The sequence below is a fragment of the Beta vulgaris genome, chromosome 6 (assembly GCF_026745355.1).
Source record: "Beta vulgaris subsp. vulgaris cultivar EL10 chromosome 6, EL10.2, whole genome shotgun sequence".
NCBI classification, from domain to species: Eukaryota; Viridiplantae; Streptophyta; class Magnoliopsida; order Caryophyllales; family Amaranthaceae; genus Beta; species Beta vulgaris.
In genome coordinates this window covers 9,219,893-9,237,909 of record NC_079207.1, presented here as the reverse complement: position 1 = coordinate 9,237,909, position 18,017 = coordinate 9,219,893, and the positions used below count along the sequence as shown (strand labels likewise).

At 33.6% G+C, this 18,017-nt stretch overlaps 2 protein-coding genes across 2 annotated transcripts; both read left to right on the top strand.

Moving 5' to 3' along the window:
• Nucleotides 1-7,306: 7,306 nt before the first annotated feature.
• Nucleotides 7,307-15,170, top strand: LOC104895522 (receptor-like cytosolic serine/threonine-protein kinase RBK1). The gene is made up of 8 exons (XM_010682060.4): nucleotides 7,307-7,636; nucleotides 7,953-8,459; nucleotides 12,349-12,609; nucleotides 12,927-13,081; nucleotides 13,195-13,274; nucleotides 13,684-13,825; nucleotides 13,990-14,139; nucleotides 14,479-15,170. Exons 1-8 carry the CDS (start codon nucleotides 7,624-7,626, stop codon nucleotides 14,641-14,643), a joined length of 1,473 nt encoding a protein of 490 aa, XP_010680362.1. The 5' UTR covers nucleotides 7,307-7,623; the 3' UTR covers nucleotides 14,644-15,170.
• Nucleotides 15,171-16,194: 1,024 nt separating this feature from the next.
• Nucleotides 16,195-17,203, top strand: LOC104895521 (hypothetical protein). The gene has a single exon (XM_010682059.4). The coding sequence runs from the start codon at nucleotides 16,424-16,426 to the stop codon at nucleotides 17,066-17,068; it is 645 nt and encodes a 214-aa protein (XP_010680361.1). The 5' UTR covers nucleotides 16,195-16,423; the 3' UTR covers nucleotides 17,069-17,203.
• The last annotated feature ends 814 nt before the right edge of the window (nucleotides 17,204-18,017 follow it).

The following is an 18,017-nucleotide window of genomic DNA, read 5'->3' as shown; positions in this document are numbered from 1 at the left end:
TCCTAGGAATGTTTCGAGAGAAAATATGACAAGACCCGGAAAATTCCAAAAATGTCACAAAAACAGCCAAAATTGAAGGTTATAATACGCAGTTTCGGACTTTCTCGGGGCTCGAGTTTTGAACGCCACGAGACGCCTCCTAGAGACATTGGAGGTTATTGAAAATGAGTCATGTGGCTTGGAACGAATATATGGATGCTTTTACGTTCATTGCGAGGTAATTTTGGTTTCCTAAGAAATGAACAAGTGGGGAGTTCAGAAGGTTTTCGATGAAATACAAATAGGGTGAAGCACACGCGCAATGTTACAAGTCACGTTGGCACTCCTAGGAATGTTTCGAGAAAAAATATGACCAGGCCCAAAGAAGTCCAAATATGTTGCAAAAACAGCCAAAATTGAAGGTTATAATAAACACTTTCAGACTTCTCCGGGGTCCGAGTTTCGAACGCCATGGGATGCCTCCTAGGGACATGGGAGGTCATTGGAAATGAGTTATGTGGCTTGGAACGAATATATGGATGCCTTTACGTTCATTGCGATGTAATTTTGGGTTTTCATGAGAAATGAACAAATGGGGTGTTCAAAGGATTTTCGAGGCATCACAAATGGTGCCAAGCACCCGCGCAATGTCACAAGTCACATTGATTTTCCTATGAATGTTTTGGGAGAAAAAATGGCCAGTCCCGGAGAAGTCCAAAAATATCCCCAAAAACAGCCAAAATCGAACGTTATAAGTAGTAAGAACTAAAGGTGAACAATTCGATTAAAATTTAGTTGATCTAATACTACCTCCGTTCTTATTCTATTACAACAATGTGTTTGGACACAATTTTTAAGGATTTGAAACAAATGAGTAGTTTAGCATAAAAGTAACTCTTTAATTAATTAGAGTAGGAGATAAATTATCCTTAAAAAATAAAAGTAATTTTATAAGGCAAAGTAATTAATGATGGTTTTAGTAAGATAATTAAAGTAAGGGCAATATTGTCAAGTAAAGTTGTTTTTATACCAAAATTAGAATTGTTGCAATAGATGTGAAACTACCCAAAATAATTTTATTATAATATAAAAAGAATAGAGGAAGTATATTATAACCTCGTCTCATGTACGAACCTATAATATGTAAACTTTGTGTATTATAGGAGTTTTAGTGCTTTACCATTTAATAATACCATACATCATCTATTCTAAAATAAGTAAGATGTTGATAGAAACTGTGGAATTAAAGAAAGCAAAGAGATAGAAACAAAAAAATTGTGACCTATGCTATGTATAGAAAGAGTCGGTCTTATAAGAGACCATTTAATTTTAATTTAAAATTAGACATTTTTTTTGGTAAGATGAAGGGGACTCACTTGAATGAAGGGGGGTATGGAAAATTAATTAAATGAGTCCTATGAGGTTTGATTCCTATATCTCAGGGTTAACAGACGGGAAGCGATACCACACCTCCACCACCTCAACCTCAATTAGGCAACTATTCAAGTTCATTATTAAGAAGAGAACATACCACTTTTTGAATACAGTGAATAGTTTAAGCTACTTCTTTCGGTTTTTTTTTACTTGCAACACTTTCTACTTTTGCTTTTCCTTTCTCTCTATCTCTCTCCAATCACATGGGGACAACGGAGGAAGTATGTCGATTAAGTAAAATTAGCTTGCAACAAGATTTAAACCTGTGACCTCTTGCTATTATAACATGACACAATTACCATCTCAACCAACTTTTAATCATGTTTTAAATGTCCACATTATTATATCTGTATCTTTTAAATGTTGAGATTTCCTTAATATATATATTTTAGTGGAAATGGAAAAAAATACATATCAAGTTCGGAAACATAATACCAACCCGGGCAACGCCCAGGGCCTAATACTAGTTTCTCCTTCTATAGGGCGTTCCTAAATAAAAAGCGGTGTCACGTGACGCTCTCTCTAAGGGCAAAAATTGCATAATGTACGGTTTGATCCCTTGATTTCAAGTTTACATACTAAAATTTTAACCACTAGACCAAGTGATATTTAGTGTTATTATCTTAAAGTATAATATAAATAAATGAAATTTTTCCTTACTCAAGATATAACTACGGCCTAATAACTAGTTATGTTTATTAAAAGTCGTGAAAAAGAGAAAAATATTACGATTGATAAAAAAGGACCCAGTCTCTATATATCCTTCCCTTTCTGTTTTGTATAATGGTTTTCTTGGAGATTATCCAATGGCACATGCAGTTGTGTAGTTTGATTAAAGTGGTTGAAACTTGCTTAATGCTTATTATAGTACTTGCTTCACACTGCCTGTACTCTGTAGACACAACTGTCAAATATTTGATATCATATGTGTAAGCAAAGTGCCCAACTTGATCTCTCTCGAGGTGTGAGTTTATATATGTATATATTATATAAAAGGTATGTTTTAATTGATATTAGCCCATAATTTGGTTACCATCATAAGCTTTGGGGATATTCAATTGGTGAAAACAGATGACCAGAGAGTCATAGTTGATATCTTTCTTCACCCACAACCTAAACCAAATTACCAACCCACCAAAACGAATTCTCCCCCACCCTCCTTATCTCCATGATTGTAACGCTCTGTCTGGAGAAGCATTTCAGGTGACTTAAATGATAAGGTGCTACAATTTTAAGTCACCTTATATGATTAGTGGTGTTTGGTGGAGGAACTTAATTAAAATATAAGTCCGAAATTTGACTGGAATTGAGTTGGAGTAAAAATATAGCTTCTTAGATCAGGTGCTGAATTTTTTTTATTATTATTATTATTTTCTTTTTATCTTTTTAAGCCTAAAAATATATTTTCTTTTTATGTTTTTAAGTTTAAAAAGATATTTCAACTACAGTCATAAATAATATTACCAAACAGGTTATGTAATCAGCTAGCTTAACAGTTTTACTGTTTTAGCACCTTAACAGTTTCAGCTGCTACCTAATCAGTTTCAGCCATCTTATCAATTTCAGCTCCATTTCAGTCAATTTTGCCAAACATAGCCTAAGTATCAATTTGATGGATCCCAATTTGAAAAATATATATCGTTATATATTTTTCTTTATATTCATAATAGTAAAGTGGCACAAACATAAGTAGTAATGGATAATAATTTTTAGTATAATTTTTTAAATAGAGGCTAGCATTCGTTCATCGTAATTAGTCATAATTGAGTTCCTATTCTAGAGATAATAATTCATAAAATGCATTTCCTTGCAAGGAGGGATCCCCAAGGGGTGAGACTCGATTCCAGGATCTTTGAGATCGGAAGTGATGCCAACACCATTAGGCTATCACCTGCTGCTCTGCCGCATTCATCTTAATTATGATGATTTGTGATGATTTTTACCAGTACATCCTATGTAACATTGAGAAACGGGGAGAGTATGAAAATAATGATCAAATTGTATTAGGAAATTTAAGGTGAAATCATTTTGATGTTTAATTATCCCATTCCATAATCATTTTAATGTTTAATATCCCATTCCATAAAAAGTTCATTGTTACTTTGATAAGTAAAATAGTTTGGCACCTATAATCAATTAAAGATCGTGGAAGCGTGTTGGACACAAGCTTTTGGAGTAGTTTTTAGTGTTTTGATTTAGTCAAAACACTAATTAAGATAATTAGTAGTGTTTGGTTAGTTAATGGTTTTAGTAGTGTTTGTCAAAAGTTACAAATACTTTTAGTGGTGTATAAATTATACATTAAGGTTTCGTTTGAGTTTTAACTATTTATTTGTAAACTAATACTTTGACAGCTACTCTAACAGTTCTTTTATCGAACATTAATATCTTATACAACTTCTGGACAATTAACAACTACATATCAATCGCTAACAGCTACCAGCACAACTAACAACTACTCTCACAAGTCACAGCTAAAAACTACTACCATTTCTATGGTTGCCGAATACGCCCATACCTTTTTTAATTCAATACTGAAAATGAGTAGTAATTTCTTTTATCAAATAACCTTATAACTTTATAAAGTATTTACCAAGAGGATAACTGATTGCAATTTTTTAACCCAAACAGACTAATCTCCTATACTAAATCACGTGGAGTTGAGGTTGATACATAAAGAGTGGTTGTTTCTCTTTCATTTTTCATCATTATCTGATCTCACTATCTCTTTTTATATCTCGCAACACACGCATGGATTAGTTGCCCCACCATTGTTGGATCACCCAATGCAAAAATATTTGGTCAAATTGATGCTGTAATGAAACTAGTATAAGCAAACTAAATTCTCATTTTTAAAGTTAGATAGTGGAAAGTAAACTTCCATTATATTGTTGACCGTTTTTGCTCGAATCAATTAGTAAGATATTGTACTTTAGAGAGGCGTTAATTCTGTTATACTCACTTCTCTATATGAAGTGACATTAGTGAAGTTGGTATTTTCTTATTTCAACATTTGGGAAAATTAGATCTTCAATGAAAAAAATAAGAACAAATCACAAACTATGTTAACGGGATTAGTTCACCTACTTTTGGTTCAAGAAGTTCATGTCATAAACTCTTTAGTCGTAATCCTTTAGTGATAGAGATATGTTTGAGTTTCCTACTAAAACTCAACTAATACAACATGAAATTGCCACAATTGGTTTATTTTTTCATTGTTACATAAATTTTTTTACCCTCTATTTTATCTTCCCTCTTCTTGTTATAATTAAGGTGCTAAGTAAATGTCTCTAGCCGCTAATACTAGGTTTGTTCGTGTAATCGTGTATTCGTGTTTACTTATTGAAGGAGTAACAATGTCCATCTATGGAACTAACTCTTATTTATGTATAATCATAATTGCGAAGTCTTTGATTTGTCAAATGATACCTTAATTATAAACTCTTTATGTGCACATTTACTATTACCTTAGTTATTTTTTATTTTCTAATCGTACCTTAAAGGCTTAAATATAGATTGATTATTCCATGTCCTTTTTTTTTAAGGAGAAATTTCATTAATCGAAGGCCAAACAGCATCTACAATAGATATTAAAAAAAAACAAGATACAATCAAACAAGGTTAAATCAAATTCGTCTTCGAAAAAACTACAATGAACCAGATCGAGCAATACAGCGCAGCCCTCTTGTATTTGCTGAATCAAACAGCTATTGATGAGGAAGTCTATCATTCTAACATAGTTTGGGAAGAACAATCTTGATCGAGCCATGTTTACCGCATCCGAGATTCCAATATCTTCATGTCGAGTCTCGAACTTCAACCAATGAGAAAAATTTCTCATACCTAAAAACAAAAAAAATCATACTCACAACTCCTATTCCCATAGGGGAGAAGGAGATCTCCACAGCAGAAATAATTCCAACTATGACCGTTCCACTCAAAATAATCTCAACTTTAGGTTATTCTGGAATAATCCAAACTCTGATTTTTCTTCCGTTTGATGATTCCTTTTGGGTCTATTAAATATAGGATAATGAAAAGTTTGGATGATTTTGAGAAAGTACTCCCTTCCAATTTGGATGATTCTTGAATAATCCATAATTGGAATTATTTTAAGCAAAACGATGATAGTTTGGATTATTTTTGTTAATTTTTCCTATAATTTGACATTAAAAAAATATCCCAAACATTTCCAAGGTTGAAGGTCCCATCGTAAACGGAGTTTTCTACATTTTGGTGAGACTTGTCCTATGTAGTGTGTGTACATCAGTTGGTTCGTTAATTGCTTGCTTTAACTTTTGTTGAGCGTTAGTTGCGGCTAAATTCATGAACCAAAAGGCGCAATATGCCAATATCTATATATTGATTAATTGGTTTCATTAGCGTGCCATTTTATATTAAGGACTGAAATAATTAGTACCACGAAAAATAGTATTTTATTTGTAAGATAGAAAAAAGGTTTTTGAACCTTTCTTCAAGAGGATTTTCTCAAGAAATCAAAATACAAGGAAATTGAAGTTTTATCATGAGACAATATTTACGTTTCATTCATTTCAATTTAACTCCAATATTTTGACCGTGTCGCTATTTTACATACCATTTAAGTGTTGTACTAACCATATAAAAATAAATGCTATTATATAAGATATTCGATTAGTGTTAATGTATATATTCCAACATATCAACGCTTTACAATTAATTATTTACTAATAGATAATCAACTACATTAATGGTTATAATTGTGCAATGCAGATGTGAAAACCGTTCGGTTGCGATTAAATTGAGATTAAAGGACTATCAATCACTTAATTTGTAAATCACTTGTTCAATAACAAGTAATGATTTCAGTATTGTTATATATATTTTTTGAAAGGTCAAATTAATGACTTTACTGAACTAAAACCTCTAGCAATTATAATCAACCAGATTTGCAGGTCAATCTAATGAAGGAAATGTGACGATGGTAAGGAAATTAAAACCCCAACCCAAACACTTGGATTGTTTACTAATGTGCATTATTTGAAGTCTTAAAAAACAAAAATATTTGTCTTTAAATAATTTTTTTCCCCCACAAAGACCAATATAAGCATTGTAGTGTAGTTGGTTAGTACATTTATCATATCAAATGAGAGGTCATGAGTTCAATCTTGAAACACACATTTTTATTGTTTAATATCTCATTAAATTGTGCTGGGGAGGGAAGAGTACATATGGTAAATATAAATTACTTATAATTCATAATTATACATACTTCAATAGCATGAGTAGGTGTCATATTTTAACAAAACATTAAACATAAAACATATAAAAAGGGTTATGTTATATGCAGCCTTTAGGGTTCATAAATACACTACTTAAAATGGAAATAAGTTGTGAATTTATGGAAAATTTTTGCATCAACCGATGTAATAAATGATCAATTAATGCAATTTATTTTCATTTTTAGCTTCTTATATACTCCATCCGTTTCAAATTATAAGGCATGTAAACCACTTTTACGCATATAAGAATTTAGTTAGTTTTAGTTAGATTTGCCTAGGTAATAAGAATTGACATTAAATAAATATTGTATTGATAATAGAAATATAACCTACTGTATAATCTTATCTTGATAGTATAAAATTGCATTTAATTTTATATTGGTAATGTAAAACGCCTTATATTTTGAAACAATTTTTTTTAACTAAAATGCCTTATAATTTGAAACAGAGAGAATACAACCTTACAACTGCATATCATTTTTCCCATAAAAAAAATACACCAAACACACAAAATACAATAAGATGTATCAAATCTTAAAGTAAACCTCAAAAAGGGCAAAAAAAAAAATTGTAGTCTTCCCCAACATGAGAAGTGAATTAAGAGTATATATATAGCAAAACTTATTCCAAATCATCATAAGCTGAACTACTTTCCCTCCCTTCCCCTGTTATTCCCAAGAATAACTATCCTTACAAGATATACCCTTTTCTCAAGCATCATTTTCCTCTCCTTATTTCCTTCTTCCTTAGATTCATTTTCTTTTCTCTCTCTCTTTTTTTTTTTCTCTCATTTCACAGCTGAATTACCTCCCTAACAAACCCAGAAAATCTATGACGTAAATTGTCACATCCTTTATTTCTAAGAGCTCTCTTCTCCTTCATTTTAACCATAATAAGGTCAAGGAGAGCTCTTAGATTTTTCAAGGGAAACCCCAAATATCCTCCCAAAATGACTATACCAGGTAATAATATTGAAAATTTTGCACCTTTTTTTATTTCATTTTTGCGTTTAAGTAACGTATATATACAATTACTGCATGATCAAACTATAGCAATAAAAAAAAAACAGGGGTGCTCTGTTTTCTTATCTATTTTTGTAGAAATTGTTTCTCTCGAATATTATTTTGTTATTCATAGGGTAATAAATTCAACAAAAAACCAAAGATGTTTTGGCCGAGTGGTTAAGATTGAGGTGCTATGAACGATAGGTCACATATTCGAAATATTCATACAATTTTTTAAGGTTAATGTTATAAATGATTGTTTGTTGATTGATAGGGGAAGAAATTCAAGAAACCCAACAAAACCCAGAAATGGAATTACACACTGCATTTGCTAACATGGGAATAAAAATGAGTGAACCTTCACCAAGGGGTGTATTAGAAATCCCAATTTCCGACGCTTATTCGGTTACGGACAGCCCAACAAGCGTCAGTAGCAGCAGCAGTTGCAACTCTTCTTCAATGGAGAAATCATCATCGCCATCAAAGGCAGGAGCAGGAGCAGGAGCAGGAGCAGGAGCATTTAATCCCTTAACTTATGGGGTACAAATAAAAGGGTTTCTTGATTCAATGAAGAGGAAATCTGGGGTAAGAAGATTTTCTACATCCACCATAAATTTGTTGAGTAATAGCTATGATCTCTCTGCTAAGAGCCTGAAGAAATTTGCTCGAATTCGAAGCGCCGAAGATAGTATTGATTGCGGACTTTTATCGGCAGCTAAACCTTCTTGGAGGAATTTTAAGTATTCAGAGCTTGCAGCTGCTACAGATCATTTTAGTCCTGGTAACAAACTTAACTAACCTCCCCCTTTTTTTTTTACTTTATCTTCAAGTATATTCTTTTTTTCGGGAATATATCAGGGTAATAAGGCATTTTGTGGGGATATACTTCACCAAAATTTTTTTGTAGGGATATACCTACTCAAATTTAAGTTTTGTTAAAAAGTATTAAAAACGTGAGTTCCGATGAAAAAGTCAAATTTTCGGCATTTGACTTGATAGGAACTCCACAAATTGACATTGATGAAGTTGGGGGAAAATGAATGTAATAGAAGCAATTGAATATCACACACTATACAAAGAGTAATTAAGCAAGTCAAAGGTTGAAAATTTGACTTTCTCGCCGAAAATATTGTTTTTGGTACCTTTAACAAAACTTAAATATAGGTTGTTATATCCCTACAAAAAAATTTAGTGAGGTATATCCCCACAAAATGTCCTATTACCCTAGTATATCTTCGCAAAGAACTCTTATAGTTATGGCTTTAGGTCAAAAAGTTTCTAAAGTGCGCTACTTATTAAGAGACCGGAAAAGTAGTTACTATATATGTATAGTGATCATGTTAATTTGATAATTGACTGTCGGAAAACGATGAATAAAACCAAAAGAATAGGACATATAGGTAATTAATACTATATTACTATCATGAATTCTACCTTCATTGGTTTACCATAGAGATAAGAATAATTGATTTGATTATGCACATGTTGTCATGTTGCACTGCTTTCACAAAACGAAAAGTCGAGTGTACTTGCCTAATTATTTGGTTCATAAATAAAGATTACAAATTTGAGTAAGTTTGGTAAGTAGTGAATTTGGTTTCAGTCCAATTTGTGGTGTTCAATTACCTAATTAGTGACAATGGTTGACAAAAGTTGAGCAATAGATGATGCACTTTTGACCAGTATGTAGCAGACTCCTTGACCAAACAGATAAATTCATAAAAGTCGCCTGAAGTGTAGTCATTTTTTGGCAGAGATTTATTGATATGACTCAGGTCTTAGGGAAACAGGTTGAAACTTGAAAGCTCGTCTAGTACAACATTTTGAATTTAAGTTGATAAATATAAAACATGTATAGTTTGATCCTGTTTTTTTTTTTTTTACTTATATTCAGTTTTATCTATATTTAGTTTCTCTCAATTTAATTCAGTTCAATTTCTCGCAATTTAAAATAACGGAGCTTCAATTTATGCTCTTACAAAATACTTTAAAAAAATTACACCATAACCACTCCAAGTCCTAAACATCCCACGCTATGAAATCCAACTAGAAAAAAAAAAGAGGTTGAAAAGAAGTTAAGTGGTTAGGATTAGTGTTAACTGAAGAAGAAACTAAACCAACTTAAGATCAACAACCCTTTTAGATAAGCCTAATTATCATACGGAAAGACAATTTTTACTTACAATCCACTGCATAAATTAACAAATGAAGTGGTTATTGGTTACAATTAATGAACTCATTTTTTTTCACAATAAATGAGATTTGACCCTTAAAATTAATTGCGCTTTACTATTTTGCAGTGAAGGTAAATGAGTAGTAAAAGCATGCCCTAGCTTGACTAGAGTACATGTTCAAATGTGTAGGAATTAAGATGATTCTAAACTTAACTCTTATGTTCGTTTTGCAAGAAGAAGAATATTTGGGTATAAAACAAGTTTTTTTAAAAGATATTTATATCAAAGGCACGACATAATTACATCTATTCATTAAGTAAATCATCCATTCCTAATAAATTATTATTAAAAAGTAATTATTAATGTTAAGTTAAATTTAACCTTACATTAAATTCTATTAATAACGGATAATCTACTCAATGGATCAACCATCAATTCTCCTGCATGTCAAATGCACAATTAATGCAATATGTGACTAATTATACACATGAAATAGCCAACTAAGTACCCTACCCCAATCCAAGGAACTTTTTAAAAAGCAAACGAGCAAAAATATCATATGTGTACGTACTTATTATGTATTTAACACATCTGAATAATTTTACGTGGAATAGCAGCATGCTTCAACTTGTCAAACTTAAGTAAGCGTCAATAAAGGTGGGTTCCAATGAGCCTAACTAGTAACTACTGTCTGCAAAATTAAGTGAATTGATGCCTTCTTTTGATTTCCAATTTATTCTCCCGCAAACAAACAAGAACAAGCTGCTTGAAAACTTGAAACTTAAGAGAAAATGAAAAGTCATCTCACTCATCCTCAATAAAAGCAAAATGCCCTACTATTGATTATTCATGTGCCATGTCATGTAACCTTTTTTTTCATTAATAGTTGTACCGTTTGCATAGTATTTACTATTCACATATTACACTTTGATCGTCTTTGGTAAATATATGATCATGTGAAATCTTGTTAGATGCGTCTCAACATATATTTTCTTAATATCAACTTTTATTGATATTTACCTATTAATAATTAAAGATATTAATGATCGAAAACATACATCGACAAATACAAAATGATGCAATTATTTCTAAACAAAGGAAATATTATTTATGGAACTGTTTCTCATACCCCCACATATCATGAATAGTTAAAGACTCAAAAACTTTACATAACTACTTTTATTTAAGTTTGGCCCATGATGGTCTATTCTTGTTTAACTTGTTCTAGTATTGGGATACAAAAATTGCGATTTGTTAGATGTGAGGAATGACACATCACAAGCCTTGCTACATTTTGGATTACCCTATAGTCCACTACTTACTCAACTTACAACCACAAACCAACCAGAACAAATAGGTATAGGTTTGATCATATGAGATGGGGACAATCTTAGTCGTTGGATTCTTCAAGGACTAGATTGTGATCATTTTGACAAGTTATTTGTTGGATTAGACAAAATCATAGGTTAAGATGTTAAGTCAAGTTGTCTCGATTTCTCTATCATATTATGTTTGTTAGGTTATATCACATAATCACGGATCTTAGGTCTATTTGAGATGATAGTAATGTAATATTGTTATGGTTTAAGTTTAAGGGTCTGTTCTCCCCAGCTTATTTTTAGTTCAGACCAATTCAGTTCAGATCAGTTCAGTTCAGACCAATTCAGTTCAGTTCAGCTCAGCTCTTGACAATACTTTCACTCTCACATATCACTATTCATTTCAGTTCAGTTCAGTTCAATTCAGTTTAGCTGTTTTATGCCGAAGAGAACAGGTCCTAAGTTAGATAACTTGAATTAATTGGGTGGCTTGTTTTTCTAAACCACAACTAATTAAGTTTTAAACTAAATTTTAGTCAAATAATTTTACTCATGTATTAATATAGGGGTATGTCGGTACTGCCATTAACATCCTCTAAAATCCTAATCATAGGCCCATACATGAGTTTGCCAATACGTATTACATTTTGCTGGGACCACTAGGGCCTGCTTGAAAGACAAGGTATGGTATGTATGACATATCTCAAGCCTAGCAAAGACACCACCTTGACAAGTTTCCATCTCCAAGTATGGCGAAATTATAACCGAGCTCCCGGGTGTATTATGTGTATGGTACCTTCAAGATTAATTTTACTCATTTGAAACTCTATTTAAGTAGTATATTTTGCTCATGTAGATGATTTCAAATGAGCAATAAGCCAAAAAAATAGTCTTGGTGTACCCTGCTTACGGCGGTATGATAGATTTTTTGCTCACCTCAATGCACGTAGTGGTCAAACTATTAATGCACCAACTCAGTACATTCGGCCTACCGTGACCAAACATGGTTAATTTAATTGATTGTTAAGTCAAATTTGTTTCAACTGGATAGTTACTGAAGATAGTCTACAACAGTGATATGTTTCAACTGGATGACGAATATAGATGCTCATGTTACTGAAGATTTATATTAACAATAATAATTACTAAGAATTATATGATTCTACAACTTTGGCAGGGAGGATGCTAGGGAAAGGGGGGCATGCAGAAGTGTACAAAGGGTGTTTACCTGATGGTACACTTGTAGCTGTGAAGAGGTTAACAAAGAAGGGAGACAAAGAAAATGGGGAAAGAACTGCTGATTTCTTATCAGAGCTTGGAATCATTGCCCATGTTGATCATCCAAATACTGCTAGACTGCTCGGCTTTGGCGTTGAAGGCGGTCTATACTTAGTCCTTCAATTTGCTCCAAATGGCAGTGTTGAGTCTTGTCTTCAAGGTGCCCGCCCTTTAGGCTTTATATCAATCTCTTCCATCTTCACTTGTGAATCAAAAAATTAGTTCTTATCAGCTTGAAGTTATGTGCATAACAGTAGTTGAAAAAGACTGAACTTACTCTACACTGTCTTGACCATGGATTAATGATTAATGAGTGATAAGCAATTCAGTCTTTTTGTACTTTGTTGCTTACCAAAATGTTAGGAGTTCAGACTAACTCGAATCAAAACATAGTCTGTGGCATTACAGTCATCAGCTTACGAACTTACTGGTGGGAAATTTAGAGAAGTAACTAGAGTGAAAACCTGAATTATGCAGGATTATCAGGTGGTTTGGATTGGATGACTCGGCTGAAGATAGCTGTAGGAGTAGCAGAAGGATTAAGTTACCTTCATCACACTTGCCAGAGGCGAATAATTCATCGAGACATCAAAGCTTCAAATATACTACTTGCTGAAGATTATGAACCACTGGTGACCTCCTATTTTCACCATACTAACTCTTTAAGTGTGTGATTTTGAGTTTTTTTATCGAGTTCATCTTACTAATTGAATTTTTTTGTTTTGCATATGTATGGCTGAAACAGATATCTGATTTCGGGCTTGCAAAATGGCTACCTGAAAAATGGCTTCACCATGTGGTGTATCCTATTGAGGGCACATTTGGGTAAGCATATAAAATCCCTCTCACTTTAAAGATACACTTCAGCAATTATATTTGCCTTTTTAGTTCACTTTAGGCACAACTTTCAAAGGGTTTGTTGCAACTACTTCCTCCGTTTCTTTTTACTCGCTACACTTTCCATTATGGGAAGTGTCACATTACTTGCTACACTTCTTTTTTAGGCAATAAACTCTCTCTATCTCTCTCCTCCCACATGGGTCCCTTTTCTTTTTACACTCTACCTCTCTCTTCTCCAAAAATTGCTTAGGAGTCCGTGAAATGAGAAGTGTAGCGAGTAAAAAGAAACGGAGGAAGTATATTGGAACATCCTAAAATGGAAAACATATAGCAGCTAATCTGGTATTGAAGGGATCAGCACACAGCTGATATTCACTCATTTTGATTCTTTCAGATATCTGGCTCCAGAGTATTTCATGCACGGGATTGCTGATGAGAAAACAGATGTATTTGCATACGGTGTGCTTTTACTGGAGATCATAACAGGCCGTCATGCTGTCGCTGTTGATTCCAGTCGACAAAGCCTTGTAATGTGGGTATGTTTCAGAATCTCTCATTTAGAACCATGAAAACAAAGATTTAGACCAAAGTTACTCAACAAGGATGTCTAAAACACCACGCCCTTGTGTAAGTTCTCCATAGTGTTAAAACAAAAACCAGATATGTTGGTCTGATTCTGAGACTTGTGCTTCTTTCCCAGGCTAAACCTTTCCTTGACACAAGCAACATGAAGGAAATAGCAGACCCCAAATTGGGAGACAATTATAACCCAGAGGAAATGAAACGCATCATGGCAATAGCTTCCATGTGCATTCACCATACACCCAGCAAGCGCTCCTTCATGAACGAGGTAACTGTCGTTTCTCTTAGAGTGTCTTTGGATAGAGTAATTTGGAGGGAAATAGAGAATCCATTTTACCTTGTTTGGATATGACAGGGGAGAAGGAAAAGGAAAGGAATTGGATTTCATTTTCTTTCCACTCTTGATAAATCAAATCATTCGAACACTGGAAGGATTTCGAAGGAAAATGCAACCTCATCCATTCCTCGGCTTCCTGTCTATCCCCTCCCAATCTTTCCCTCCATGATTGTTATCCAAGCAAAACCTTATTCTCTTCCTCCCTTAGTTGTGTATCACTTTATCCATTGTAAAACTCACGATCTTTATTATTTTTGGATTGTGATTGAGGTTGTGGAGCTACTCAGGGGAGAAGGAGGACCTGTAGTTGAAGAGATAAGGCAGAAGTCATTTTCCCAAAGATCAATAATGTTGGATTCGTGTGACTTGGAAGATTACACTTGCTCAAACTACCTCCAGGATCTCAATCGGCATAAGGAGCTAGTCATGGAGTGATTCATCTCTCTTTATTCATTTTGTGAGGGTTATAGGCTATATTCGTTTCCTTCCTAGTGTGCAAATTCTTTAGGATGTTGAATGTAAAGACTGAAGATTAAGTACACCGCTGTGAAGTATAGAGATTATATAAGTCTATTATCTCCATCGAAGTAGCTAAGTTGAAGTCTCGCGCTCTCTCTCAGAGAGGAAAGAAACTATGTATTGGTTAGCTTGGGAATCTAGAGCTCTGTACAGTTCAAAATAGTTTTGGTGTTATGTCCAGAAGTAAGAAATCCTAGTCAGTCTGAAACAATCGGATTTCCTACAAGTTCGAAACAGGAAAATCGGTAATGACTTGACTTGAATTTCCATGGCAAATGGCAATAAGAACAAGTTCCATGGCAAATGGAGTAGTATTGTAGTATAGAACATGCAGCTCCTAAAGGTGACAGTTTTCATTTGTAGTTTTGAAAGATTCCAATAATAACGGATTCAAGGATGAACAACTTTCTGAAAAATCAATACATCTTATATTTTTCTTAGAACATTATCACAAAAGGTTTTGCCATGACAAAGGAGTAACATTGACAAGTTTTCTCTTAAGCTTTTGGATACAATGCAGTCAAAATGTCTTTACAGGTTTAAGAACAAGTTTGGTTTGAACTCGAATTCAACTCAAGACATTAACAAAGTAAATTAAGATTTGAAATTGACAGCAAAACTTGTGACCAACTTTTAGCTTAAACTACTTCTCCGTTATTTTTGATTAGTTTACCCCTTCGCTTTTTCAAATTCAAAGTTTGATTCTCATTGTATATTAACACTAAATATTCTCACATAAAATACCTTGAAGACCATGGAGAAGGCAATAGGGAAACTAATAAATAAACAAATATTTATTTTCCGTGAATAATCTCCTAAATGTTGTAGTCCATAAAACTAAAATTTAGTAACCTAGCATAAACCAAAACACAAAGAAGGGTAAGTATTCTCTCTGCTTCAAGATGTTCTTCCTGTTTATCTGTATATATATCTAAAATCCAAGACGAACAAATGTCATGCTGTCACATGTACTCTCCCCTCTACACAATCAAATGGGACATTAAACCATAAAAATATATATCTAAACAATCAAGATGTTTATCCTGTTTATCTACATATATATAAAACAAAAAAAAAAAACAACTCAAACACATGACCTCTCATTTCATATGCTAATTTACTAACCAACTACACTACAAGCTCATGTTGGTCTTTGTGGAGGAAAAAATCATTTAGAAACATATATTTCTATTTTTGAAGACCTCAAAATATACGTAATTAAATAATTCGAGACATATGATCCGGAACAATAACTTGTTTGTGTATGTTTGTCAATGCATATTTTATATCATTAAATTTTGAAGTTTTACATTAATAAAAAAATAAAAATTTAATTTTATTAATGTACTCATGAAGATGAATCAAATGATAATTATTTTTATAAAAGTATATTGGAAAGAATTTAGTCGACGAGTTTTAATTGACGAGTTTAAATGATGAGTATTGACGGGTGTCAAGATTCCAAATAAAAAAAACAAACGGCGGGACTGTGACTGTGTAAGTATTGATGTGTGCCATCAGAGAAAAAATTCTTAATAGAACTGTAATGAGAAAGTAACAAATTCCATAGATCAAAACTCAAAAAGCCATGAAATCCAGCATGTAAAGATCAGAAAATCACAAAGATGAGCCACAAAAGTTGAACAAAACAGTATCACCGCTTACCTAAACAGTCAAAATTCAGACGCAATCAAAAATGCTAATTCCTTCATCAGAAATCGCAATTCAGGTAGCTTTTCTACTTCTAACCCTAGCAATCTTCCTCATCATCTACAATCTTCCAAAAAAAGCCTTCTCGAAGCTTCGATCCAACACCCGCGCCAACTCTCAATCAAGCCGCCACTTCCTCAACGGCGCGCAGCTTCTTAGCCGCGCCAGATCCACTAACAACCGCGCCACAGCCGAATCCTTAGCTAAAGACGCCGTTACTCAAGCCGATATGGCTCTCTCTCTCCTCCCTCGCGACGGCGCCGCGCTGATTCTCCGAGCTTTAGCGCTCGACGTTCTCGGCCGCCGATCCTCGGCGCTGCGATCGCTTGACGCCGCGCTTGCGCCGCCGGCTGCGAGGACGTTGTCGGGGAGAGAGAGAGGAGATGCGCTGGTGAAGCGAGCCGAGTTACAGTTGAGTGTGAATCGGAGGAGAAGAGTTGACTCGGCTTTGTTGGACCTGGTTGAAGCGGTGAGTTTGACTCGGGATAATTTTAAGGGCTTTTGTTTATTGGGCCAGTGTTATGAGATTAAAGGGATGAAAGATGAGGCTTGTGAGGCTTTTACTGAGGCCTTGAAAATTGAGCCTGGGTCCACTTTGGCTCGAGAAGGTTTGGACCGATTGAAGTCTTGAAAATACTATCTATGTTTATTTGGCCTTTTTTGTTGGACCAGAATTTTACGGGTAAAAGTCTGTACAGTATTGTACTACTAATTTTGTTGGATTTGCAAGGATATGATATGTGGTATCTGTCTTTTTTTTTGTGTTTCTCTTTGATTTTTTTGATGGCATGTTTGTTTTGTATTCTAATAGAACATCGATTATAGGTTTTGAGTACCACTATCGAAATTGGATCGAAGTTTGTGATGCTAAAAATTTTACAAATTCAAAAATATAAAAGTAACTCGAATGATCGAGGATTGGGAGCGAATTGACTCACAATTTGTTGTGTTGTTTATTACAAACGTTTCAAAGTATAAGGCACATTAACCACTTTACACATTAAGACGGTGTTTGGTTTGCCATTTTGAGGTCTGGAAGTGTAATCAGGGAAACAAATTGAACAACACACCAAAAGAGTTCAGCTCTAATTAGTTTATGTGTAATGGTATGGATGTTGGTTTAGGTAGTCTCAACTTCGTAAGATAATAACCCACTAGCACACTTTAGGCCTTGGGGTGTTTACTTCTACTTTCGAGTTAAAATGTTAGGCATATCAAGTTGAAATCATTGAAAATCTGTGATACAACATATAGGAAACGAAGGAAAAGTATATCCTTTTTTTTTTGAGGGGAAAGTATATCCTATATAATAATTATTAATTCGTTGTTATTGTGCAAAAAGTATTTAAAATAAGTTCGTATGATTCAATAAAGTCAATTATTTTCTATCTGAACTGAATGACACATAGTATTGTTGTTCAAGTTACTAGTATAAAATGCGCAGTTAAAGCAAGGTAGAAAGACATCAGTTTAATTTCTTTTCCGAAACCTCGTGACCAGTAGAAAGACCTATTAAACCAACACCTCTAGCGGATCAGCTAGTCAACTACACAAATCAACGTTTGAGAGTGAAAAATATA

Bases quoted from the DNA above. Each gene is read 5' to 3' on its own strand.
- LOC104895522 (XM_010682060.4), top strand. The intron at 8,460-12,348 runs GTAACAAACTTA...CAACTTTGGCAG, and splicing joins TACAGATCATTTTAGTCCTG to GGAGGATGCTAGGGAAAGGG. The intron at 13,082-13,194 runs GTGACCTCCTAT...TGGCTGAAACAG, and splicing joins CTGAAGATTATGAACCACTG to ATATCTGATTTCGGGCTTGC.
- LOC104895521 (XM_010682059.4), top strand. From the start codon at position 16,424: ATGCTAATTCCTTCATCAGAAATCGCAATTCAGGTAGCTTTTCTACTT.